Below are 26,297 nucleotides of genomic sequence, written 5' to 3'. Positions count from 1 at the left end.
CTATCGCCAAGATTTGGCACAGGTGATTGTTTCTTTCTTCTTGAAACATTTTCTTCGTTAGATTTTCAGGATGCCACATGCCTGAAAATAGGAGGTTTTCCTTCTATTTTACTGGCCCTCCTTTGCTGATTCCTCCTCATTTCCTGTTACTGTTGTGCTCCAAGGCCTTTATAATCTCTGTCTGAACTCACTCCTTTGGGATCACATCCGCTCTTAAGCTTGAAGTTTCTCCTGTATGCTGATGATTCCCAAATTTATAACTCCAAGTACAAATATCCAGCTGCCTATTTGAACATCTACACTTGAATATCTCACAGACACATTAGATTTAACTTGTGTAAAACTGAGTTCCCAATCTTACTTCCCAAACTTGCTCCTCCTGCGGTCTTGCCTCTTATCTGTTAATAGCAGTTCCTTTCTTCTAGTTGCTCAAGGGCAAAAGCCTTAGAATCAGCCTTGGCTACTTTCTTTCTCTCCTACAGTCAGACAGCAAATCTCGTTGATTCTGTCTTGAAAATATGAAAATATACCACACATCTGACCACTTTGTACCACTTTTCTACCACCCCAAGCCAAGTCATCATCACCTCTCCCACGATTGTTGCAGTAGCTTCTTACTTGGTCTCCCTGTTTCCTTTCTTATATCTGGAGCCTATTCTTGATACATTAGCTGGAGTGAGTGTGTTATAACATAACTTAGGTCATCATTCTTCTGCTTAAAACCCTCCAATGACTTCCCATCTCACTCAAATTACAAGCCAGAAAATTCTTTGCAGTGGTTTACCAGAGCCTTATATGATTGGACCCTCCATTATTTCTCTGCCCTTGTCTCCTACTGCCCTCGTCTTTAACCATTCTGCTCCAGCCACATTGGTCTTCTGATTATCTAACTGCCTCAGTACCTTTCCAGTTGCTGATCCATCTCCCTAGAAAGCTCTTCCCATGTGTTTACATATCTGATTCCTCTACCTCCTTAAGGCCTTCTCTCAAGTGTCACCTTCTCATGACACTTTCTCTCATTACCCTATTGAAAATTGTTACTTTCCCTTCCCCCTTCCATCCTTCTTCCCTTTCATTTTTCTCCACAGCTCTTATCTCCACCTAACATGCTGTGTATTTTACTTAATAATTTTGTTTATCTGTCTCTTCCTCCTATACTGTAAACTCCACTAAGGCAGATTGTTTTTTTACTACTCCAGTGCCTAGACAGTGCTGGGCAGATAGTATCATTGAGTGAGTGAATTAATGAATTAATAAACAAACAATGGCTACCTCATAGGATTCTTATGCAGATTAAATGAGTTGAACATAAGTAAATTCTAAGTATAGACTGACATGTACAAAGTATAAGTGTTAGCTTTCATTATCCACTTCATGCATGTCCATGGACAATCCTGCAGCCCATCGAGATGAAGACTTAGTTGAGGTGTCTTGGCATACCATCTTCTATCAGTTTTGGCTGGAAATGCCACCACAAAGGAAGAACGATAGTGGTGACCCCCAGATTTGGGGGGGTTTCCTTAGAGAACTTTCATAATCAAGATTTACAAAGAAAAAATCTTTAAAACTATAAATACTAGAAATATTAATTGGGAAAACTACATCCTTTACTTGCCCCAAAACATTACAGTATAGTGGAAAATGAACTTAAATGCAAAGTATACAATTAGTTTTTCCTTTTAAAGAATGAATTTGCATTTAAATTCCTAGATCACAAAAATAATTTTTAAAATATCTTTCCTATTAGGAGATTTTTACCAGTCAGGAATAGCTTTTGAAAGTATGAGACATCTCATTGTTTCATCTTCTTTTATGTGTCTGGGTTGGGGAGAGGGTGCAGATTTGTTTACAGATAGTAGTTGGTAGCTCCCACGTGTTAGAACTGTCATGGCTCAAGTTTAATACTTGAGAAGTTTTATTTCACTAATCATTTTTGTTTCAGGGAGACAGCTCTAATGGATAGTTAAATAGAGTCAATATATTTTTGTAAATTATTAACATTGCATTTCCTGTACTTCAAATTGAAGCCATTATTTTTATTCTGGTAGGCTCATAGCTGGCAACCTGGAATAAAAAATCCATACCGTGGGGTTGTAGTGTGGCCTGTTCCTGAAAACATTGAAATCACTGTGACGCTTTTTAAGGTAAGTTCCATTTTTGTAAGTTACAGAAGCTATTATATATTCATGGTTCTAAATGACAGAATATTTCAGTATTCATTGTTTTATACTTTTGGGTACAACTGGACCTTAATGTGCAGTATTTTTTGGGAGACAGAAATTTGTAACAATGCAAGGACATGAGGGTATTTCATGGTCTATAAAGTCTGAATAATTTGAGAGTCCTTTTGAACTTGCTACAATTAAGATCAATTGGAATACTTCTTTTACTACTTCCTAGATTCTACCCATAGGAAACTTTAAAGCGGTTTTTCTGTGGAAAGCTGAGGTTTGTGGAATTCTTAGTCCTGAGCCTCATTTTGTTAGCCTTGTTTGACTAATGACAAGATATGTTTTAAAATTAGTATTCAATAAATATTTTATTGATGTTAATATGAGAAGCTGAGTTTAAAATTGATCTTTGATAAATATTGATGTTAATACTTTTTAAATACTGTAGCTTAAAAGCAAAATTCTGGTTGTAAATTCAAAGTGCAGATCCAAAAACATAGCTGTGCATAGATCTACCTGCCGGTTTTATTGTTTTTTCTTGAAAGTCTTCCATATTTGTTGAAACATTGTGAAGTAATCCTCACACATATGGTAATTAAGCACTAGAATATTTACTTTCCCAACCAACTCATTACCTGCTCCAAAAATAATCATGGTGGGGACAAGTAAGTCTCAGTTTTAGCCTTTTTTGAAAGTGGTGAAATTAGAAAACAAATGCTTTATTTCTTCTTTGAATCATTACAATTGTGTTTAAGTTACTTTTGCTGAAGGATGGAAGGAAGAAGGACATCTCATCAAACATAATTTAGTAAATTTTGTGAAAATCCACTTAATATGTTAGGGCTCTGCAGTCTAAGTAGAACAAAGTTATATGGCTTGGAATGTGAAGTCATTGTGTAAAAAAGTGTTTTTGATTTTGTAATCCAATATATTAATTCATTTATTCAGGAACTACTGCAGAGATTAATACAACAAAACAATACGATGAGCATTAATGTACTAACCCAACTTTTAAATGCTCTGTTTTTCACAGTGTATTTTATGAAAGATTCTTAACACTTTATCTATATTTTATAGTTTTGATATTACTGTTATTGGCATTATAACATTACTTGAGTATGTTTGTTATCTATATACCATACTTGATTTGCCCAGGGAGAAATAAGGGATGAAACAGTAGCTGCTCTTCCTTTTTTCCAGGAAGGATCAGAACCATCCTGTTGCCTTTTAGCCAGTTGTCATTAAACCCCCCTTATCCATGTTTCTTCTACTGGGATAACACAGTAAGCTTGGTGTTTAACAGCAAGACCTTTGGAGTATTTCATTTAATTCTTACAGCAACCCTGAGGTGCTTTAATTATTCCCATTGTACCGAGCAGGAAACTGAGACTAAAGCAGGTAACTTGGCCAGTTACACTGTGCTTTAGCCCTGTTTTTCCTTCTACATGGTACTGCCTAATCTGTAATGGAAGCAACTATAAATATAGATTACAGCAGCAAGACCTCTGACATGCTTGAGGAAGACTTTTAAGTAACCTCTCAAGTATTTTGATTTAGTCTGTTTATATTGATAAAGCAAATGAATACACGTAGTTACACAAAAACAATGATGATAGAGAACAAGGGGTTAGAGTAGAGCTGATAAGTAGCTGACAGCCAAGTGTTTGGGGAAAGGATATGCACTCACTCTGATTTTGAGTTGAAAGTGGCTGTTGAAATGTGTTACTTGGAGGATTAGGAGATAAGTATAGTTTTCAAGTACTGATGAGAATGTTCAGGGTATCCTTATCACTGAACTTTTATGTCCTTGAGTGTTAGTCTGTAGAAGAAAACTCAGCCCTTCTTCCCCAGTTTGCTATATTAAATATTTCTGTTCGGTTCTGCTGTTGAGTCAACTTTGTGACCATTTTAAATATTTAAAGAATATTTTCAACTGACACTTTTTTCTTCCTGACTTCTTCATTCTCCCAGAATTCTAATAGAAAAGCAGAAAAGTAAAACAAACCAAACAACTTTCTATTCTTTCATGGTAATTTTTGAACAGCATTTTTTTGTAGTTTCTCCTTTCTTTTACTTTGTCTCACAATTCACTTGATCTTGAACTTGCAAATAGCAAAGGCCTGTTCTGAACCCTTTTTGTCATAAGTGTAGTATTCACAGAGGTGTGCTCTTAAAGAAAGTGTTTTTTATAAAAGTTATCAGTATGTTTCATTTTTCTATGATTTAACCAGAAATTAATTTCTTTAGCCTGCATGCTTGTTTTTGAAATTTGAATTAGATTGAAATTAGCTGTTTCTAGTAAACGGAAAAAAAAGGCTTTTAGGGTTTTGAGAAGGAGAATGGCTCTTTAAGCCATTTTCAGTTTTTCTGTTCAGTGCGGTGGTAAGAAAAGAGACACTAGAGGGTAGAGAGTAGGATACAAATAAAACTTAATGGATTTAAGCTAGAAGCAATTATCATTACAAATGTTTTTGTCTAATCAATGATATAAATAGATAATTGTGTAGATATGCCATTTTAAAGTGGTTTGAAACTGGACGTTATTGTGACTCCTTTATATCTTTTTAGTAGCTTTGCCCTAGCAGATATGTCCCTTAGTCCCATTGAAATTATTCTTTTAGGGGTAGTACATCATCTGTGTTGTTAAAAAATGTTTCCTCAACTTCAAGAATTAATATATATCATATATAAGGTACTGTTCAATATTTGTTAACTTATAAGATATAAATTTCAGTAACTCATCATCAGATATTCTTGGGAGCCTGCTGTGTGTCAGGTCGTTTTCCTGGAGACACAGTAGTAAAACTGAATCAACAATGTGGCTAAAGTGAGGCAGACCTGGAACTGCAACATACTTTTAACACTTACTAGTTGTTCACTGTGGGAAGTTACATCTTTTAGGTCTCAGTCTTCCATTCTGTTAAAAGGGAATAAAAATAGTACCTATTTCATAAGTTGCTGTCGTGATTAAAACACTTTGCACAATAACTGGGCCAGAATGTGTGCTCAGTAAATATTTTGTATTATTATTATTTGTTGTATTAGCTGTGCTGGAGCTATGCTTCATTCCTCAACAAAATGAGCTGGGGGGAAGCAGGCAAGAAGAGTGGTAAGGTGTCTCTTTCCTAAGCGTTATATCACACTTTATTACTTGGTCTCTAAAGTAGCACTGTTCGTGCCCTAAATCCCTATGGAAAAGCTCCTTCAACCTTTATTTACAGTATTTTCTCTCTGTTAACCTAGTTCATGGGCAGGGCCAGTCTGGGGAAACAAATATCGAGTAGAATTCCCTACCTCTTTTTACCTTCTACTCTTTCCTACTTCCCCTTGCCCATCACCACCAAAGAAACTCCTTTTTGGCAGGTTTTTATCCCATCTGTATGAATTTACTCGTAGAAATGCTTGCCTAAATTCAGCTCAGAATCAGCCAGCCGCTGTGCTATTAAAGTAAAGAATAAGTAAACAGAAATAAAGAAGTAACTAGGAAGTTTGGAATTTATTCCAGCGGTTGTTGGGGTCATTAAAGTAATCTGCATTGGTACTAACATGATCAGAACTGTGGTTTAGGAGAATGAATCTGTGTACAGGATTGATTGAAGCACAGAGAGACTGAGAGAGAATGCTTTTAGCAGTCACTTTTATCTTGAAATAGCCTAGGCACAAAGTGATAAGGACTCATGATACCTGTGGCAATAGAAACAGAAGATTAATAATAGACTAAAGTGGAATCAGTCATGAATAAGATGCTTCCCTATGAGTAGCATGTGGGACGTGAGACTTAGCAGGCAAGTAGCAGAGCCCGTTCCCCATCTCTGTGCACTCACTCTGGAGTAGCATGTTGAGCCAAAAGCCTGTACTAATTAGATATTCTCTCACTTTCAATACCTTCATCCCTCCCCCACCTCTAACACATCGAGTTGAACTTGAATAAGTTCAGTGCTATATGATGTGACCCCACTGCTTTGCTTTTTATGTCTTATACTCTGTTGCCTTTACTTATTCTAAGCCCAGATACTTTCTCTTAAAGCTTTTCTTGTTCATTCCTGTAAGATGTGTTGTTTTCTAATTTGGTAAATCCATATATTTCATTCATCATATATTTATTTACATTAGTAGTTGTGTTCATCTTTGAAGGCAAGGACAACTATTTTTGAATCCATATAAAACTTCTACAATCCTTTATATGATAAGTACCCAATAAATATTTGTCAAATACTTGCAAAAGTGTGCCTCATTAAAAAAAGATTACATTTTGGTTGTTGGATTCTATACCCTTTCTCTGGTTTCTGAGGCATTTCCAGGGTGAGTGAGAGTTGGAGAGGGGTGAGGGTATCAACAGCCCATGCCAGGGTATCATTTTCTGTAGATTATGATGTCCTTTGATTCCAGATGGTCACATAACCTTTGCACTGAAGAAAACCTTGCCTCAAGTATTACTTTTAGTTTAAAGTACTTCCAGGTGTAAAAACCAGGGCAGGGCTTTACATGAGCATTTAATCTTGATAAAGTACTTCTTAATAGTTCACTCACTAAGTTATCAGTCTCTGCTGGGGTTTCTTTTTGTCTTGTCATAGAGGCAATGGTGGAAGATAATGATATGCATCAACATATGTAAAATAGAGAATTTCTTAATATAAAATAATGGTTTAAATTTAGAGAAATTATGGAAATTTCTTAAGAATAGGCCATTCTATCTCTCCCTTTTTAAAGGTTGGTAGAAGCTAAAAGCAAGGCTGTTTATTTTCTCAATTGGTTTAATTTGATTAAAGAAATGTATTTCAACTTCGTATTTTGCTTTTGTTACAGGATCCTCATGCAGAGGAATTTGAAGATAAAGAGTGGACATTTGTCATAGAAAATGTAAGCTAATCACAAATTCGTCACCATTCACATTTTTGACTATATGCGTAACTATAAGGTACAGTAGCATCTTGGTGGTAGGAGGAATATTGCCTTATGAAAATTAAATAATGATTGTAGCTTTTAGAATCTTTTTAATGAAGTGATGGCCAAAAGCAGAATTATTTGTAAGCAGTACTTCTGTTAAAAGTTTTAAGAGTTATAATACTCTTCAATACTGAATTATGTATATGTGTGTACCTGTTGTATTCTGTTTGAGGCTTGAAGGAAAGACCATGTCTTACGTATCTTTTTATCTGTTCAGTATCTAGCATGGTGCTTCTCACATAACAGATGCTCATTTAAATACTTGTTGAATGAAATCATGAACAACCTTTGAAATCTTTAAAAACTAAGTATATGCTTTAACTCTGGATTGAGAAATTCTAGATTAGTGCTTTAATAATCATCTTCAATTAATTTACATATTGTGGAATCCCAATTGACTGGCAGGCATATATTGTAGGTGTTCAATAGATGTTTATTGAATAGGGATTAAGGAAGACAGGCAAAGAAAATATAGTGATTAAGATTGTGGGTTCTGGAGTCAGGTCTGATTGCAAGCCTAGCTCTTCCACTTATAAGCTCTGTTGTTGTAGTAAATTTCTTAACTTCTCACTCATAAATTTATAAGGTGGTTGTGAGGATTAAATAATTTCAATGACTATTAGCTTTTATCATTGTCATCGTCGTCATCATCATGATCATCATTAAAGTTTTAAAATAGATTTATAACAGATTTATAACATGCTTTGCATCATATTTTTCCTTTCTCTGCCTGACTTTGTTTTGTTTCTCAGTGATGAAAGGGGTCTTATACTTTTCCAGCAGTAGCGGGGCCATTTTTAGACCTGAAGATCTGGGAAGCTTGGGAATGAGATCAGGTCTAAACACAGTAGAGGGAGTTCTCATGGCTGGATATCAAGCCAGTGTTATTGCGTTAAAGATTGACACATTTTAACACCAATTCTGGCTTTTCTATAATGATAGATTTGAATGTTATAGTTGGAGTAGCCATCGAAGTTTTAAAAGCAAAGTTAGACTTCTTGAAATTGGTTACAGACTCAAAATCTAGTTTTCATTCTCATGTCAAGAATTTCTCTCCAATGGGTGGTCTTTTGTTTTTCAGTACTCATGGCTCTATTATATATCTGAAGTCTCTTTGTTAACTTGATGTATTAAAGAATTAGCCAGTTAAATTGGAGTTGTAATTAATGGTAAAAGTATGTAAAAACTAACTTTACATTTGTTTAGAAAGGTATTATTATACCTACACAATTAGGATAGAGGCACACCAGTTCCAAATTTCTGTAGACTAACAGGCCTACTGAAAGGTAAGAAAAAATAAAGCCACATGATATATGTTAGGTTTGAATGCAAAAGACAGTCAAATCTATAGGATTTTAGGAAAAATGTTTTTCTTAAATTCTGTGTTATATATTTTATAAAGGTATTTTAAAGGTCAATAGAGAAATATTCAATTTAAAATAGTGAGATTTAAATGGATCATGAGATAAAGAGGTGTATTTTGGATTATCATTTCCATATTGGAGTGGGTGTTTCTCAAGTTAAATGGTATGTTTACATCCTTTTTATGAAGAATATCTTTATTTACGCTCAGAAGCTTATTTTGCTCATTTGCCTTTTATTACTCAAATGGTTGAAGTTGCTAGAAATCTGACTGTCAAGTAAGGGAGTAGCCATAGGAGGAGAATGGAAAATAAAATAATTAGCATTCCTTCTCTCCAAATGTTTGTTAATAGAGATTAAATTTTATTAAGTCATCAGATGATTTTGAAGACCTTACTCTGAGTTATGGAGTGGGGAGAACACTGCATTTGTGGAGCTTCTCAGCCATCATTATGCTTTTTAATAGCTGAAAGATTTTCTACCTCCTCTCTGCCTCCTCATGTTTTTATCTAAAAAAAATGCCTTTTTCTTTCTCCCAATATCATAGTATAGAGAAGATACAAACTTTGGGTTGGGTTAGAACTGAATATAAATCCTGATGTCTTTAAAGCTGGTGACCTTGAGTAGATTATTTTATGGACTCAGTTTCTTCATGTATGAAATGAAGAATTTCTACTAAATGATCTCAGAGAGCTTTTCTAGGTCCATGACGTTCTTAGGAATACTTTATGAACATTTTGAAAATTTTTTTTTTGGAGATAAAATTTTTGATTTTCAAGTTCGTGGAGAATGAAATATTTAGAAGAATTATCTAATGTAACATTTTGGAATCAGTAACTCCCTAATTTATATCTTTCTTTAAAAAATTAATGTCAGCGTATGTATTTTCTGTATACTTTTATTTCTGGCCTGGATTATGAATACTGTTGCAAGCTTCCTATTTTGAACTTTTTTAGCACAACAGTTCTTTCCCCCTACTGCTTATTTCCATAATAGTTATTTCCTGTGCCAGATTGGAAAGAAAGAAAGAAAAAAGAAAGAAAATGGAATTGTGGTATAAACTTGCTTTTCATGTAAAGGAAGGGTATTAGCCTTTGCAGCAGAAATCTAATATCTCAGCCATAGGTATTAAAAAAATAATACCCATCTTTTAAGAGATGATCAAAACTTAGGGGAATCTAGGTATTGAGGAGCCAATTTGAAGAAAAGTAAAATTAATCAGAATGTGAGAGGAGCAGGCAATTTCTCAGCTATTAATAATGATGACAGTAATAAAAATATTGCGTGCTAGGAACCCAATGCAAGAAAATAACAAATATTTATTAGATTATTTTCTCATGATTTTATTATTGTTGGTGTACGCCTGTCTTTACAGCAGGTTTTTTGGTCTGTGTGTGTTGGGGGGCAATTATAGAATTTGACCTATTTTACTAGTATAATGTATATTTTTTAAAAGAAGTTAAAAAGGTAAATATTAAATGCATCCATTATCATATTTATTTACATTGTATAAAGTTACCAGACTTCAGAAGTATTGTGAAATTGTTATACTCTTAATACATGGGAAAGAGCATGCATGCGTATGTTGTGACTAAAGCATTTAAAATATATTAACTTAAAAGAGAATACACTAATTTACATAACTATAGATTAAGATAACTATCATAAATTGTGAACTATTTAATGTGAAAGGATGAGTTTGTATAATTAACCTAAAACAAAACAAAGAAAGAAAGTGGCGTATTCTCACCTGGAAGATAGAATAGGATTGGGTAGGTTCTCCCTCTTTAGTTTTCAGGAGGAACTTAATTTCTTTCTGCGGAGACTAACCCTGTAGAGTGAGAGGAATAAATGAATTTTGAGAATAATTCTTTTTCTTTACCTGTTCAGGAGTGTTAACTCTTTTTACCTGCTCTGAAAAATCGAGGTAAATTTTCTGAGATGCTCACTGCACCCCTGCTTGGATAAGTAAATTTAACAGGGGAAAAGTTCTGTTCCATTCATCCACCACAATTTTTTTTAATATAGTGCCTTTGTGTAGTAGCTACTCAATACATATTTGTTGAAGGAGTGAGTGAATGAATGGTTATAGTTAAACTCAATATCCTGTAAGGATTATTCTTTTTAAGAGAGGAATTACTTGAGCATCCTTGAACTGTATTGGAGAAAAATTCAAAAAGTAGACTCTAGTGGCAGTGAGATAGTATGTGAAGGATCCATATGCCATTACAGTAGAAACTCTTCTGATCAACCTCTGCTTACTTTACATGGATTACCTCACACTTTCCATTTTGTCTATAAAACATCCTGGTTTTAAGCCCACATGTGTCAACATGGTTAGTGGGCTACACTCTGACACACTCCTACACACTTCTCTTACAAGTGAGTTGTAAGTTGGGTTTGACCCCTTACAAGAACTCTTGTGGTGCTGTTGACTTGTTACTGTAATTGTATAATTTAACTAGATATTTCATAGGCCAATGAAATATTCGTTTGAAGAATTATTTCATGAAAACTGTTAAATGCTTTCAGAAAGAGTTGATAAAAGTTAGTTGTTAAAAACTGCTGTCAAATCTGGTATGAAATAAAACTGTAAAAAAACTGGGAAAAACATAAAAATCTGGAAGGATTTTGTATTCAGATTGCTTCTCTATTGTCTTTAAGTATTCATGTCATTTAAAAGAAATTGAAATGCACTAATGATACCTTATGAGTGTTGATTATATGAGAAAATTGACAATCAACAAAGTTTTACTCAAAAAGACCATAAAAACTGGTGAATGAAACATATTAATATGTATTAAAAAAAATTGAAACGTGTATTAATATTCATGATGCTCTTCTCTAATTGACCCAACTCCCTTTGCCATTCAGATCATTTAAGAAGGATTCTGCTAAAGATGTATATTAAATAAGCCATTCTCATGAGTTCTGTCTATATAGTCATCTGTAGGATTAAAGAACTGTTCTCAAATATTTTTCTTTTAAACCAAATTCAGTATAAGTAGACATTACACTTTTTAGGTAATAGCAGTTTACTTTGCTTGACATCCTAATAATGCATTTTTAACCTTTCAGATAAGTGAACCAGTATTCATTCATTTCATTTAGTAGCAGTTAATTCACTGAGTATGTATTTTGTGCTGGGCACTGTTCTGGGTACTGGAAATAAAGTGGTGTATAAAACACAAAAATCTCTTCCTCATGGAGCTTAGATTTGTGTGTGTGTGTGTGTGTGTGTGTGTGTGTGTGTGTGTGACTGAGACAGATAATAAAAATTAATGTGTGGAATATATATTATGTTAGATAATATACATACATAGTGTATGTTAAATATATGATAAGTATATAGTATGTTGAATAAGCACTAAGGAGAAAAAGCAGGGAAGGGGGATAGGGATCCCCTCATCTTTATGGTTATGTGGATGTAATGAGCCCCCTTACTCCTTATAAGGTCTCCGAAAGAGAATTCATGCATACTTGTCAAATTAATTTAAAAGATACTTTAATAGGAGTTTATCAGATGAATATTTTAAGGTATGAGAAAGTTTTAAAATAACCTTGGGACTCTGTATAAACCTTTTCCTAGGTTACAGCTCCCCTCAGTGGTGAATGATGAAATTGACTCTTGTCTGGAGAAAGATTTCAATGTTTCAATGTTGTACTCTGTCTTACATTTTAAATATGCTTCCACATTACATACAGAAGAGCTAATGAATTTCAAAGGACTAAAGTCTGTCTTTTTCTCTTGTAAAATCTGGGTTTTGTTTGAAAGTCTGCTGGTAAATTGTTCTGGCACTGATAAGCCATGCTCTTTGAATGGAATTTTTTTTCTTTTTCTTCTTTTTTTGTGTGTGAGGAAGATTGGCCCTAGCTAACATCTGTTGCCTATCTTCCTCTTTTTGCTTGAGGAAGGTTGTTGCTGAGCTAACATCTTTGCCAGTCTTCCTCTGTTGTATGAGGGATGCCGTCACAGTGTGGCTTGATGAGCAGTGCTAGGTCCGTGCCCAGGATCTGATCCTGCGAACCCTGGGCCACCAAAGTGCAGCATGGGAACTTAGCTAGTACGTCACTGGGCTGGCCCCTGAATGGCTTTTTAATACCTTTCTTTTCTTTGTACTTTGTGTTGCAACTCCAGAGTGAATAAAAATGTTTAAAGTTTTTTGTTTAATATAAAATATCCCAATAAAAGAGAGAAGTTTCCAAAATATATTACTTTAATAAATTTATTGGGCACTCACTATATACCAAGTGCTGTGTGGAGTGCTGTATACACATTATCTCATTTACTCATTACAGTGACTTGGTGAGTCAGGTATCAGTAACCTTATTTTACAGACAAAGAAAGTGAGGCTCAGAGAGATTAAGTAACTTGCTCAAGGTTGTATAGCTAAGACGTCAGGATTTTATCCAGTCTTGTCGTTCTCCATGGCCTTTGCCTTTAACTCCTATGCAATAACTACCTCTCTTAGTGACAAAGATGAAAAGAAATCATTTGAAATTGTAGAATCACACAGAAGTTTTTAATGTGCTTTCTATAGTGATAAACCTGTGAGATATATATGCATTAGATTAGTAAAGGTAATCTTTAATTATTGTACGTATTCAGTCTAAAAGTTATTAGGATTAATTACTTGACTGCTGCTAGACATTGCAAAATGGAATTCCAGAATTTATCAGTCACCAGAATTCTGAATATTTTTTCTCAAAGCAACTTTCCTGCCTCTTTGTGTAAATTGAGATAATGCTGTCTTCATTTCGTTGGGTCTTTTGTTTCTGTCACAGAGAAGGTTTCCCAATTTTTTCTGAGCTTTCTTCTTTGGACCGAAAAGCTACTTAGATGTAAGTTGAAACTTTAGAGGTGATTTTACCACTGCTAGCTTTGTGACCTTGACAAGTTATTTAATCGTTTATAGCCTCAGTGTAGTCAAGTATAAAATGATGGTATTAATATCTACTCCATAGGTTATTGAAGATTATAAATAATATATGTAAAGCATCTAGCTCAGTAAGGGGTAGCTGTTTTTATAGTGTTCTTTCTAGAGGACATAGGAAAATATAAAGGAAAGGAAGCTAGATTTCTAAATTTATAGTTGCAGGATTTTAGTTTTTCCACTCCTTTATATCACGTATGCCTCTCAATATTTATACTTCACCATTATCTCAAAGGAATGCCAAAGCAACTTGTAAACAGCTCCCTTGGTTAAACTTAAAAATATTTTCATCTTTCTAAAATTTCAGTTTCTGACTTAGAACATCTTACCATTATACATTTAATCCAAGTTTAAGAACCGGTTTGTTTTCTGAAATTAAACAAATATCTAGTCACAATATGAATATAGGAATATACTTTAAAAACAAATGTTAAATGAGTTTTAAATTATCCTTTATTCTGGATTATTTACAATACATTTTCTTATTATTAGTACAGATCATCGAGAATGGATACCACAATCAACGTGTTTCTTTATCTACCATGATATAATAATGTTTGTTCACCCAGGAAATTGACACGTGTGTGTGTGTGTGTGTGTGTGCGTGTGTTTTAATGTGAAGTCAGAACAGTTATATTTAGAAAACAAAATATTTTTCCTTTCTAGTACTTTAGGTTATCCAACTAAAATCAGAACCACTATATTTGTAAATTATATCCATAGTTTTTAATTTTAAAATTTCTAAAAATTTTTATTCTTAGGTTCGTTTGATTTTTGAATGAATCCAAAAATACATATTGATGAAAAGCACAAATTTAGGTTGGATTTATTCAGGCAGTCATTCTGCAAACATTTAATATGCATTTTCTATATGCCCAGACATTTTGTTAATATTGAAGATACAAAGTCAATTAAGACATGAAGCGGCTGGCTCCGTGGCCAAGTGGTTAAGTTCTCACGCTCCGCTTCAGCGGCCCAGGGTTTTGCTGGTTCAGATCCTGGGTGCGGACATGGCACTGCTCCTCAGGCCATGCTGGGGCAGCATCCCACATAGCACAACCAGAAGCACTCACAACTAGGATATACAGCTGTGTACTGGGGGCCTTTGGGGAGAAGAAGGAGGAAAAAAAAAAGATTGGCAACAGATGTTAGCTCAGGTACCAATCTTTAAAAAAAGAAAAGACATGAAAAGTTTCATTAACTTCTCTGAAATTGGGGTCATCTTACATTTTTGGTGTCCCATAATTATAACTGGTAGTGTTTTCTTCTTTCTTAGTGCTATATAAAATAATGGTGTGTCATTTAAAAACCACTGGAGACTTATATTTGACGGCATAAAGTAGCCTGTCCTCCTAAAATTTATAAAGTAGCGAGGATGTCATATAAGTAAAGGAAGAAATACAAGAAAAAAGATATCCCTAGGAGACGGTAAAGGAGGGCAGAGTTGGGGAAGACTTTCTAGAGGAAGTGGATTAGTTTTTAAGAAAAAAATAGACTTAGGCAAAAAAGGCGTTCCAAGCAGAAGAAAGAAACATCAGGTAAGGGCAGGAGAGACAATGGTAAGTTTACAGTAGCATCCATTCTTGATGACATAATTGAAAGAAAGAGCAATGAAACCCCAGGCCAACCAAAAAAAAAACCATGAGCTCCCCACTAAAGATCAATAGACCTCTATTTTTTTAACTGTTAACCCAATACATTTAATGATAGGCATGTGATCTGTTCGAGGTGCTGTGTCCTCCTTAGAGAATATCAGGGGTATCAAAGTGTGTTTTCTTGGGGCCACCTATCCAGTATTTCCCACTATTTCCACCTGTGACCAATGAGATGGGCATTTTGGCTCTTGAGCGCCTTTTTTATTGCCATTTATTTGATATTACCTCCAAAAGCCCTTTAAATATACAGGATGGGGTATTAATTATGGTAATTCCAAGACAGTATTATAAATCCTCCTCTGTTCTGTTTTGTTTATTGGATTATGTTGAACAAGATTGCTTGCCCAACCAAACTCACCTGACAAGATTATGCCAAGAATAGAGATGATAAAATAGCTCAAACAATACAATGCAAACAATATAAAAGCACAAAGTTTCTGGCCTTATTAAATTTAAGTTTGAATCCTCTTCTGAAATCAAGTCAGTCTTGATCTCACAAAGTTGTGTTCTGATAAATTACCTCTACTTTTTCTTTCAGAGGAAAAAAAATATATAAATGCTTCTTCTCTCCTCTAATTATTTTTCTTTGTGTCATCTCAGCCAAGGGATCTCACTCTGATGGCAGGTTAAAGACTGGATATTCTTTAGAGGAAATGTAGCTTGCATTTTCTTCCATTTAAACTGATACAGCTTCTTCAGTAGCTTCAAGCTGGAATTATCTTTTCAGCCCTGAGCCTCTCATAAATACCACTTTTCCAAAGTTCCAAAGGGTGAATAGTACATATAAGAACACCACAACCCACATCAAAAAAATTAGAAGCATCCTTTTCCCCATGTAACCAATACAACAACTTATAATCTAAGTACCAATCAGAGATGGCCCAGCTTTTTTAAAGGTAGGACAAGATGTGTCCTAATATAGTCCTATTTATAGCCTACCTATTAATGTTCCACCCCCTAGAAATGTGGTCCAGTTACCTTTCTTGAACCTCATCAATCCCTGTTGACATTCCTTGTATGTGAAAGACACCAAGTGGGTGGAAAGGAGCTTCAAACTTCCACTAGGGACGTACTCCACTTTTTGTTCTTCTGTTAACCCAATAACTAAACACTTGTTTAGTCAATAATGCTCCTATATCTGTATTTGTAGTATTATATACTATATATGTGCTAAATGTTTTTTCCCTATAGTTCATTTAACTTTGTATTTAGGAAACCAGTTCTTTCCCTACCCTCTTCCCTCCAGTTGGTCAAGAAGAAAGTGACGGAATGGAATTCTCTTACTCTTGCTGGGTGACAAGAAAATTGATGTGCTTAGCTGTAGTGATTACTTGCTGAGAGAGCTGAGCACACAGCACTGACAGTCTACATTTGAAGAATGATAAGTGCAAGAGCCCTGTATTGTTAGGTCTCTTTTAGGCCATCCTTTTGGTATAAATTTATTAAACATGTTCTTTTCTTTCAGCCCCAGAGTCTTAGACCCTTTTGGATTTCTAAATCAGAAATTTGAAAGAAATATACTATAAAGGACCTCTGTTAATCTTTTCCTTCATACAAATATAGCAGTTTGGATAAATCTAATCAAGACCCAGTTTTTTAAACTCTCCATTTTTAAGATTATTTCAAACACACACTAAAGTAAAGGGAATAAGATAAACTTCTATATACCCATCTCCAGCTTCAGTATTTTGCCATAGTTATTTCATCAATTCTCCCACTTTCTTTTGTTGTTTTTTTAACCAGATTATTTAGAGTGAACCTCAACTATCATATCATTTCTTCTGTAAATAATGAAGTACACTTTTGAACACCATCAGCTTACAAACTTGCTAAAAGACACTGGCATGCCAGAAGAGGTGATCTGCCTACAAAGGAATTTTTTCTTTTTGTAAACTTAACTTCTTTTTAAATGATCTTTCTGACCTGGTAGGCCTGAGGTTCAAAATTAGCTATTTTGTTTCTTGAAAAGTGATATTAGTTGTTCTTGTTTCCACATAGAAAAAATTGAGCTTAACTTTAGAAGCAACAAGGGTTCCTCCCAACCCCCTCAGAATTAAACTCCTACATTTAGAATGGGAAGCTCATAGTTCAGAAAGGCTTTCCTAATATTTTAATTATCCTGTCAACTTTCTGGAATATATGATTATGTGAAGGATGACTGGCTGTCTGTGTAAATTAGGTAGGGTATTCTAGATATGGCTAGTAGTTACTTGAAGCTTTCTCAGCCAGCTCCGTCTCATTTTGGTTAAATTTCAGAGAAAGCCCTTATGCATACTTTTTTTTCCTGCTTAGTTTTTCTTATGTTAAATATGTTAAAACCAGTTGTTCTGGTTCAGAAATCTTTCAGATTGTGCTTCTAGAGGAATATTTCATCTCCTTTATTCTCAAGTGACCCTTTGGCTTTAAAGAAAATAATGGAGGAACTTCTGCTGCCAAAGTATGCCCAAGAATGATCATACATATTTTGAGCCTGTCAGAATCCTCAAAATCTTAAGATTGTTGTGTACCTACCTACTATTTGCTTAAGTACTTATTTAGTTTTCCATTTTCTTTTTGCCTAATGTCTGTCATTTTTGGTTAATTATTTGTCAGCTTTATTATAGTATGTTAATTAGAAGAAAGCAAATTTCCATCGACATATCCTGCATTCTAAAATTTCTGACACAGGAAGGAACCTCACATGAATTAACATCTAAAGTCAACTGTATAGTATTTGTCTATGTGTAATGAAAGAAACCCTGTGTTAAAATAGTAAGTAAACTACTGCATGTTAGGTGATTTATTTCATGTAGTAGTTTACTTTGTAAAATGTCTTAGCTATCAAATTTAATGAAAAGCTTTATTTTGCTACAACAAAGCACTATTTTCATACTCTCACAATGTATATGCTATTGGGTAGTTCTTTTTGGTAGGATTTTCTGATTTTTGTCCCAGTTCATTATGTGGAGATTCATTTTTATTGATGTTAATCATACCATACACATAAGTAAAGCAGTATTATACAACTTCAGTAGGTTAAAGTCTTAGTACTTATAAGAGTCTAAGTACTAATAAGTACTTAGTGCTTATTCATTCACTAATTATTAAATGGATACCGTGTGGGAGATATTTGCTAGTTATTGAGAGCGTGGTAGTGAAAAAGATGTGGCTCTTTCCTCCTGGTATCCTACAATCTAGGGGGAGATAAACAGGCAACCACTAAGATAGGAGTAAGTGTAGGGTGTTAAATTTGCACATATAAAGAATACCTAACCCAGTCTTGGTGGATAACGGAGAGCTTTCTAATGAAGGTGATATACAAGTTGAAACCTAAAAGATAAAGTTTTTATAGTCCTTTATCTGTGACATCAAAAATCCAAAATCTCTGCTACCTAAAGACTTTTTAAAATCATTATTTTTTGGACATTTGGTTCAAACTCATTTTTGGCAAAACCAGTCCTGACCTGAAGTGAGGCCATTTGTAGTATTTAGTCCACTTAGGGTGAATGTTTATTCATTTCGTTGCAGAAATATTAATATGTTTGATTATGGGGTGCTGCCTCAGCCCTTGTTGGCAGTTTGCTGTACTCAGGGCACTGTAGTAAAGGCACAGGCACTGTATTTCCTTTCTAAAATCCAAATAAGAGATTTCAGAGAGAAGACTGAGTACTTCTGATAGATAGCTGCAGGAAATTTGGAGAGTGCTTCTGGTGGCTGGATTACTTTGTGCAGAAGCAAGAGAAATCATGGCTCCTTTGTGGAAAAGCATATAGTTCAATAGATTACTTCCTTGAATATTTCATTTTTAAAAAAGTGGTTGATTTTTCTAGGGTTGTAGTAATTTAAAACCATTTGGTTGAATTATATGATTATTAAGGAATTAAAAAATTCACTATATGGTTGCTGTGACTCTGCATAGTTACATGGTTCACATGGTGGGTAATAGTAGTAAAGGAAAGAACTGCTGATGTTGTTAGTTTTACATCAGTTTTTACTGTCCTAAAATTATCCACATCTCTTTTTGACAATGCAGATACCTGGGCCCCAACTTGGACCTACCAAATTAGAATTCTGATGCAGAAGGGAGGTGGCTGTGAGAACACGGGGGTCACCTGATTATGTATTTTTTGGCAAATTAAAGATTTGGAAAATGGGAAGGTAGACGAGTATATAGAACAGTACTTTATATGTTGTGAAATGTATTTCATTATGAAAATAATTTTGTGCCCTCATACTTAGATCAATTACGCAGATAGTATACTTTATTGGAATTTATTACAGTTTACTTTTCTTTGTAAAATTGCTTCCTAGGCCAGCATGATATATTTTGAGATCTTGCTTCACCTGCCTCTTAAAATAAAATTAAACTATATCAACTGATTAATTAATAACTTCATAAATCATAAATATTTGATGTTTTATTAAAGAATACCTAATGTTTTCAAATAAAATACCTCACTTAATCCTTAAGAAACCTCTCTAAAGTAGACATTATTATAATTTCTTTGACTCAGTGAAGTTAAGTGACTAGCCCAAGAACACACAGAAAACCACTTAGCTGGTCTCAGACTCAAGTCTTCAGACTCTGAAGCCCATGCATTTTACCATTTATTCACTCATCAGACATTTTTGTTCTGGTCACTAAGTTTAGAACCTAGCTTAATTAATTACTATGGAAGATACGTGCACACATCTCTATTCAGATACTGAAATCTGATTTGAGAGATACACACATGAAACAAGAATAAAGTAATAAGTATGACAGAAATTAGAGGTAGATGAGTTAATATGGACTGAAATGATCAAGAATGTTTTAGGAGTAGCTTTTCAAACATGCCTATGTTTATCCCTAGAGGTATGTGGCAGTTTCTATCTTTCTGGATTGTAAATTTTCTTCTCTAATATGTACTTTAAGGTATGTATTTTGTAATATGTACTTTTTATAATGAAATCTCCATTTCTGAAATCTCATTTTGGAAAAAGAGGCAAAAGTAATACAAATTTTAAATATGAAACATAAGTTCAAAGAAATGTCACGTTTTGATTGAGCAGCTTCTGGTTATACCTCCCAGGTCTTCAGAGGTGTGCATCCTACTCCTTTACTGTTCAGGATAATTCTGAGGAAAAATCGGAGAAGCGTTGGTAGTGGGGAATGCAAGGCTTTGGGCTCAGTTAGACCTGGATTTGAATCATGCGTCCTAGCAGTGTAAATATGGGCTTTATACTTATTTATCCTTTCAGAACATCTGTTTTCTCATCTATAAAACAGAGATATCTTACAAAATGGTAGCTGGGATCAGAGAGATTAAAGGCGTAAAAGAAGCATCTAGCATAGTGATTGATATATAGTAAGAATTCAATACATGCTAATAATACATGGCAGAGACTTTACAAATAAGGGGAAAACTATAAACTTGGAAGAAAAACTTGAGGAGGGAATAAGGAAAGTACTTAATTAATTGATTAGGTTAAAAAGGGACCAAGTCAATGGAAACTCTTGAATACTAGTTTTGGAATTGAATATGCTTGACCAAAGAACAGGTCTTTATAAGCAGAAGGTTCCAGAAAGAATGCATATTGAAGTATAGAGTCACTTACCCAACCATTTAGATCTGTGAAATCATCTTTCCCTCTGTAAGCAGGCAGTAGCCTGCACTGGGGACAGATGCCACAGCCAGCTTGCTATCAAATCAAAGGCCCTTAACCTTGAGTCTTGGGACCCTTAGGGATTCTTGCATGGATGGACTTCAGAAGATTGAGATCTCTTTAAAATGTAAGTAAAAGTTTGCATCTGTAGGTCCTCCAACCCCCTTTTTTTAAAATCAGATTTTCAATGAAATGTCTGCCCAGAATGCTTTAAAGACCACTGGGTGTTTTTACAACTTTTGAAAAATAGGTGAGTGACATAACACAAGCAGGAAAACCACTAGTCACGTGGATAACCCATGTTATTACTTTGTAGCTTTAGGTGGTGGTCACCCTTTGATCTTATTTTCTTTAATCTACTATGCTTTTTGTAGACAGCAAATGGAACACACTGGCAAATAGCCCCAAGCTACATTTTTGAGTAATATTTAAAAGTTTAAATTTGTTAGAGGTTTAAATTAATGTATGCATTTCATCAAAAAGACCTTAAAATTAAAGGAAATTGAGCAGTAGTGTAGTATCTTTGCGTTGTAATAGACCTTTCCTTTTAAAATTAAGAATAGAATAGAAAGTATTTTAGTGGATGTTTACTACATCTCCAACAAGCATATGTCCTTGTAGATAAACATAAGTTGCCTAAAAGGAGACTTCTGGACGTAAGGAAAATACCACAGCTCATGCATTCTAGTTTCTATAAGCTAAAAATAGTCTAAACTTGAACTTTATACTGAATGAATTTGATGGCATATAATTTGTGTAGTTATTACTGAGTCACGTAGTCTACTGCAGTCTGCCTTCTAAATTGCTAGAGCCATTTAGTTTCTTCTTCCTGCTAGCTACCTTCAAATGTCTTCCACATAGGTGAGTGAGAGCGAAAGATAACCAAAGTTGCTTTCAATTTTATTTTTTGCCAGCTGGAGGGAGGAAGCTGATAAACAAGACAGTCAGGTATCAAAACAAACCTCTAATACTACTCTAGAGATATTTAAAGCCAGCAGTGTATTTGAGCAATCTTTTACATGTTTATTCATAGGAATTCAGCAGTAAAAGATACTGGCGCATGCAAGATATTGTGAATCTACGTGAGGCTCTTTTTTCCACTGGCGAAAAACATTAGAACAGAGACTGGGTAATTGTTTTACAGTATTACAGATTCTAATGACACTCCAGACTTTTAATAGAAAAGGATTTGTTGTAAGATTTTTCAATTTGCTGCTTTCATTTGTCTCTGTTCTCTCAGTAATATGTGAATAAAGCTTCCTTAGTCTCATACTGGAATAGATTTTTGGCATTCTGGTTTTCTGCCACACCAGCCACCTTGAAAGACCAGTTAATGTGTTGAAGGCTCCTGTGTAATTCTTTCCTCAGAGACAATCATGAGTGAATTATAAAAACAAACAACACTCTTGAAAATCTAAGTTAAATTATTTCTTTGTGTAGAATTGGAACTTTCCAGTATGTAATTGGATATAGGTGCATTTGTACTGAAAGCAAAGCAAATGGAATGTTTTCCTGAATTATATCTTATTAAAATGGAATTGCTGACATTATAAGAGAGATGCATAACTGATTAGAGAAACTAAATTTACCTGTGCATTTCAGATCCACTGTAGAAAGTTCTCAGCTGGAGGATAAAAACCTGTCTTAGTACTTTACCACCTTTAAGCTCTCTGGAAAATAAGTAAGATTTTCACAACTCTCTGTGAATAACCTGTTATCCTACTGATTTTTTAAATATTTTAATACCTGATTTCTCTCTAAAATTTTCCTTTGAATTTTTCTGTGTCATGAATTTAATGAGATATTTTTGCCTAGTTTGTCTCTGTGGTCCTACTTAAATTGGATATAATAGTTGATTTTTATCAGCATTGTGACAACTATCAACTAATGAAACAGTGTCATTATTGTAATAATCTTATGTTCAATGATATCATAAAACAGTGTTCTGATAAATATGTTACTGTAGTTTAAAATAATTCACTGCTTGAAGAGTAGTCTTCTTTGCCTTAAGACAGACTTATTTTTAAAGAAAAATTATTTTGGAGAAATTCTGAGCAATACACAGATACTCTGTAACTCCTCTTCCTATCTTGCCTTGGAAATTTGGTTGACAGTAGTTGATATTTCATTACTAGGAAACAAAGGTAAAGAGAAGATATTTCTTAAGTTGTGCAATAGTAGCAGAACTAGGGTAGAAACTCTTTGTCTCCTAAATCTTTGGAGGTCTGGGGCCAGCCTGGTAGCGCAGCAGTTAAGTTCGCATGTTCCACTTCGGTGGCCTGGGGTTTGCTGGTTCAGATCCTGGGTGCTGACCTACGCACTGCTTATCAAGCCACGCTGTGGCAGGTGTTCCACATATAAAATAGAGGAAGATGGGGGGCTGGCCCCGTGGCCGAGTGGTTAAGTTTGCGTGCTCCGCTGCAGGAGGCCCAGTGTTTCGTTGGTTCGAATCCTGGGCGTGGACATGGCACTGCTCATCAAACCACACTGAGGCAGCGTCCCACATGCCACAACTACATGGACCCACAACGAAGAATATACAACTATGTACTGGGAGGCTTTGGGGAGAAAAAGGAAAAAAATAAAATCTTAAAATAGAGGAAGATGGACATGGATGTTAGCTCAGGGCCAATCTTCCTGAGCAAAAATGAGGAGGATTGGCAGATGTTAGCTCAGGGCTAATCTTTCTCCAAAAAAAAAAAAAAGATGGGTGAAAAAAAGATGAAACAATCTAGGAGGCCTAACTACATTACCCTGTTATTGAGATCATAAGGGCCATGGACAACAATAATGAAGACATTTGTATTTTATTATCTATCCAAATTGCTTCTTGTGAACTTTAAACAAAAGGGCTAGTTACATACAGTTTATCCTCAGACAATTTGTACCTAGTAGCCGTAGCAGAGGAGAAGCATTTCTCATTATTTCCCTGAATAACTTTTTTCCTAGAGTTATTTACCTTTAAGATTCTGGCAGTCTGAATTTTCTTGTGGCGTTTGTTGATTATTTCAACCAAATTGTTAGAATAAACTAGACTAGTCAGAACATTTGAGAATATAATGAAAGGAAAAGTGTGTGTTGAATGTGTTAAATATGTTTGTTAAATGGCTTAATAGGAAAACAGTTCTCTCTTTTTCTCTCTCTCTCTCTCTAACTTTATAATATAAGCCCTGCCTGCTAAGAAGCACAGAGCTGTCCTTTGGAGGGGTAGAGGGGTGTGAGGTAGGGAGAATACTCTGTTGCAGCTTTCTTTTGCCAGAACTTCTTGATGTAATTTTCTTCTTGCTTTTCCTTTTATTTCATATTTTTTTCCTGATTAATGGCTTTGATTTTATAATACCTGAATTACTGCATTCTTTTGAAAATAGAGTCATTTGGAAGTAAATCAGTCAGTAAAATAAATTTGAAGAATTTCTCCTTTCTCATTAAACTTAAATTTAGAAAAGTGGTCATATGACATGAAGTGGGTATAAAACTCTTAATTAGATCGCTAGAAATCATAGGATTTATTTACATTATATTTATACATATTAAACCCCTTTAGCCAAAGCAATCAACAGTATATGCCTTTCTCTCTCTTTTACTCTAGATATTTTCCAAAATTACTTTTATACTGGCTTTTTTTTTCTTTTCAAACCATTTACAGCATAGTGACTATCATTAACAATACTGTATTGTATATTTGAACATTGCTAAGAGAGTAGATCTTTCTAGAAAGTTCCCATCACAAGAAAGAAATTTGTAACTATGTGTGATGATGATATTAATTAAACTTATTGTGGTAATCATTTCATAATATATACATATATCACATCATCATATTGTATGCCTAAAATTAATGAAATGTTATACATCAATTATATCTCAATTGAAAAAACAACAACAAAAGAAAAGTATGATTAAACTCTTTGTGAAAGAGACCATTATTGTTCTACTTAACTGGGTCACAGAATGATTGTTTTTTTGGACTTCATTATCCTGGGTACTGTAAAATTGGGTATGCATTTACTTCCTAGACTTTAGGGATATAAATAAGACAAAATTTTGATCCTCAAGTAGTTCTCAGTCTAGTCAGGGAGGCAGATCTATGAGGAAATGATGGGACTACAGTGATGATGCTAGAAAAGGGGCAGGCGGAAGGTCCATTGGGGATGTCAGGGAGTGGTTGCGTCTGTCAGAGGCATGGAAAAGGCTTTAGAGAGGAGTTGACATAGTAGCTATGGCTTGCAAGACTTTCAGAAGTTTACCCACCAGATAGTGTTGTGTGAGAATTATGGGGTCTGGGGTAAAAAAAAAAAAAGAGGGAATGGCCTTGGTAAAGGCACAGAGATAAAATTGCTACAGCTTCATTCCCAAAGTGGGGAGAACATAAGGGGTTGAAACTAGTGAGATAAGCAAGAGCCAGACACAGCCTTGTATGGTGTATGAAAGAATTTGAACTTTATCCCAGAGGTGTGTGGGTCCCAAACCTAGCTGCCCATCAGAATCATCTGTAAGTCCAGTTACAGATTTGCCTAGACCAGGCATAATGCTGATTCATGATTCTAGTAAGCTATCAGGAGCCATGGAAAAGTTTTAAGCATATAGGTAAAATGATCACACTTGTATTTTGAAAGATCAATTTTTAGCTTTCAGACTTTTTTGACTATGCCTGACACTAAGAAATACATTTTACGTTATGACCCAGTACACGTTTGGCACCTATATATATCTAAAACAAAAGATTTGTGAAACACATCTTACTCTTACTAGTATTGCGGGATGCACTCCAGTGTTTCTTATTTTATCCTCTGTTTTAGAATGCTGGTTGCAAGCCACTAAATTGATTTTGCAACTCGTTAAATTGATTTCATGAGCCACCAATGGATCATAGCCTATAGTTTGAAAAAATATTGCTACAGAGAATGAACTGAGATGTGTAAAGCTGAAGGGCTAAAGATCAGCTAGGCAGTTCATTCAGTTATCCAGGTGGTAGAAGACATGGGCCTGAACTAGGACAGTGACCTAAACAGGTGCAGACAGAGAAGAGGGGGAGAGATTCAAGGGGTATTTAGAAGGTGGTGAATCAGTTCTTAGTGACTGATTAGTTCTGAGGGTTGAGGGAGAGCAGGGAGTCTAGGATGATTTCCAGATTACTAGTTTGAATATTTGGATGCTTGTGCTGTTCTTAAGCAAGATAGGGAACACAGGGGAAGAGGGCATGTTATGGAGAAAAGAGGTATAACCAAAAGACAGTTGGATATATCAATGATTTTTTTCCCAAGTCAGATTCCTTTAAGTAAATGTTTTTTTCTTCTCTTTCTTGTTAAAGTGCATATCTCAAGGCTCTGTCCTTTCTTTTTCCTTTCTGATAGAACTTACTTTTTCTTACATTGGTTTCTAGTATTTTTAAGTGGATTACCCTAAAATAAGTTTAAACTTGTCCTCTATGCTGTAAGATCCTGTACCATCAAATCAGTCTCTTCCACAATATCTGACTCCTTGCCCAGAATGAAACGTAAGAATTAAACTTTTTTTCTTTCTTTCCAAACCGCATCATCCTTTCTTCATCTGTTAGAAGTGGCGATTTCACTTTTCTGAGTCTTGTGCTTGTTACCATTGTG

General features: G+C 34.7%; 1 protein-coding gene across 45 annotated transcripts in view; it reads left to right on the top strand.

The window, feature by feature from the left end:
* Nucleotides 1-26,297, top strand: part of EHBP1 (EH domain binding protein 1) — a 479,839-nt gene that overhangs the window by 214,060 nt on the left and 239,482 nt on the right. For all 45 annotated transcript variants that reach the window (XM_070235400.1, XM_070235417.1, XM_023619016.2 and 42 more), the window contains 2 exons: nucleotides 2,049-2,144; nucleotides 6,978-7,031. In XM_070235400.1, the coding sequence (XP_070091501.1) occupies nucleotides 2,049-2,144; nucleotides 6,978-7,031 (150 nt within the window). The remainder of the gene's footprint in view (nucleotides 1-2,048; nucleotides 2,145-6,977; nucleotides 7,032-26,297) is intronic.

This window comes from Equus caballus, chromosome 15 (genome assembly GCF_041296265.1).
Source record: "Equus caballus isolate H_3958 breed thoroughbred chromosome 15, TB-T2T, whole genome shotgun sequence".
Classification (NCBI taxonomy): domain Eukaryota; kingdom Metazoa; phylum Chordata; class Mammalia; order Perissodactyla; family Equidae; genus Equus; species Equus caballus.
This window is presented reverse-complemented; position numbering and strand designations above follow the sequence as displayed.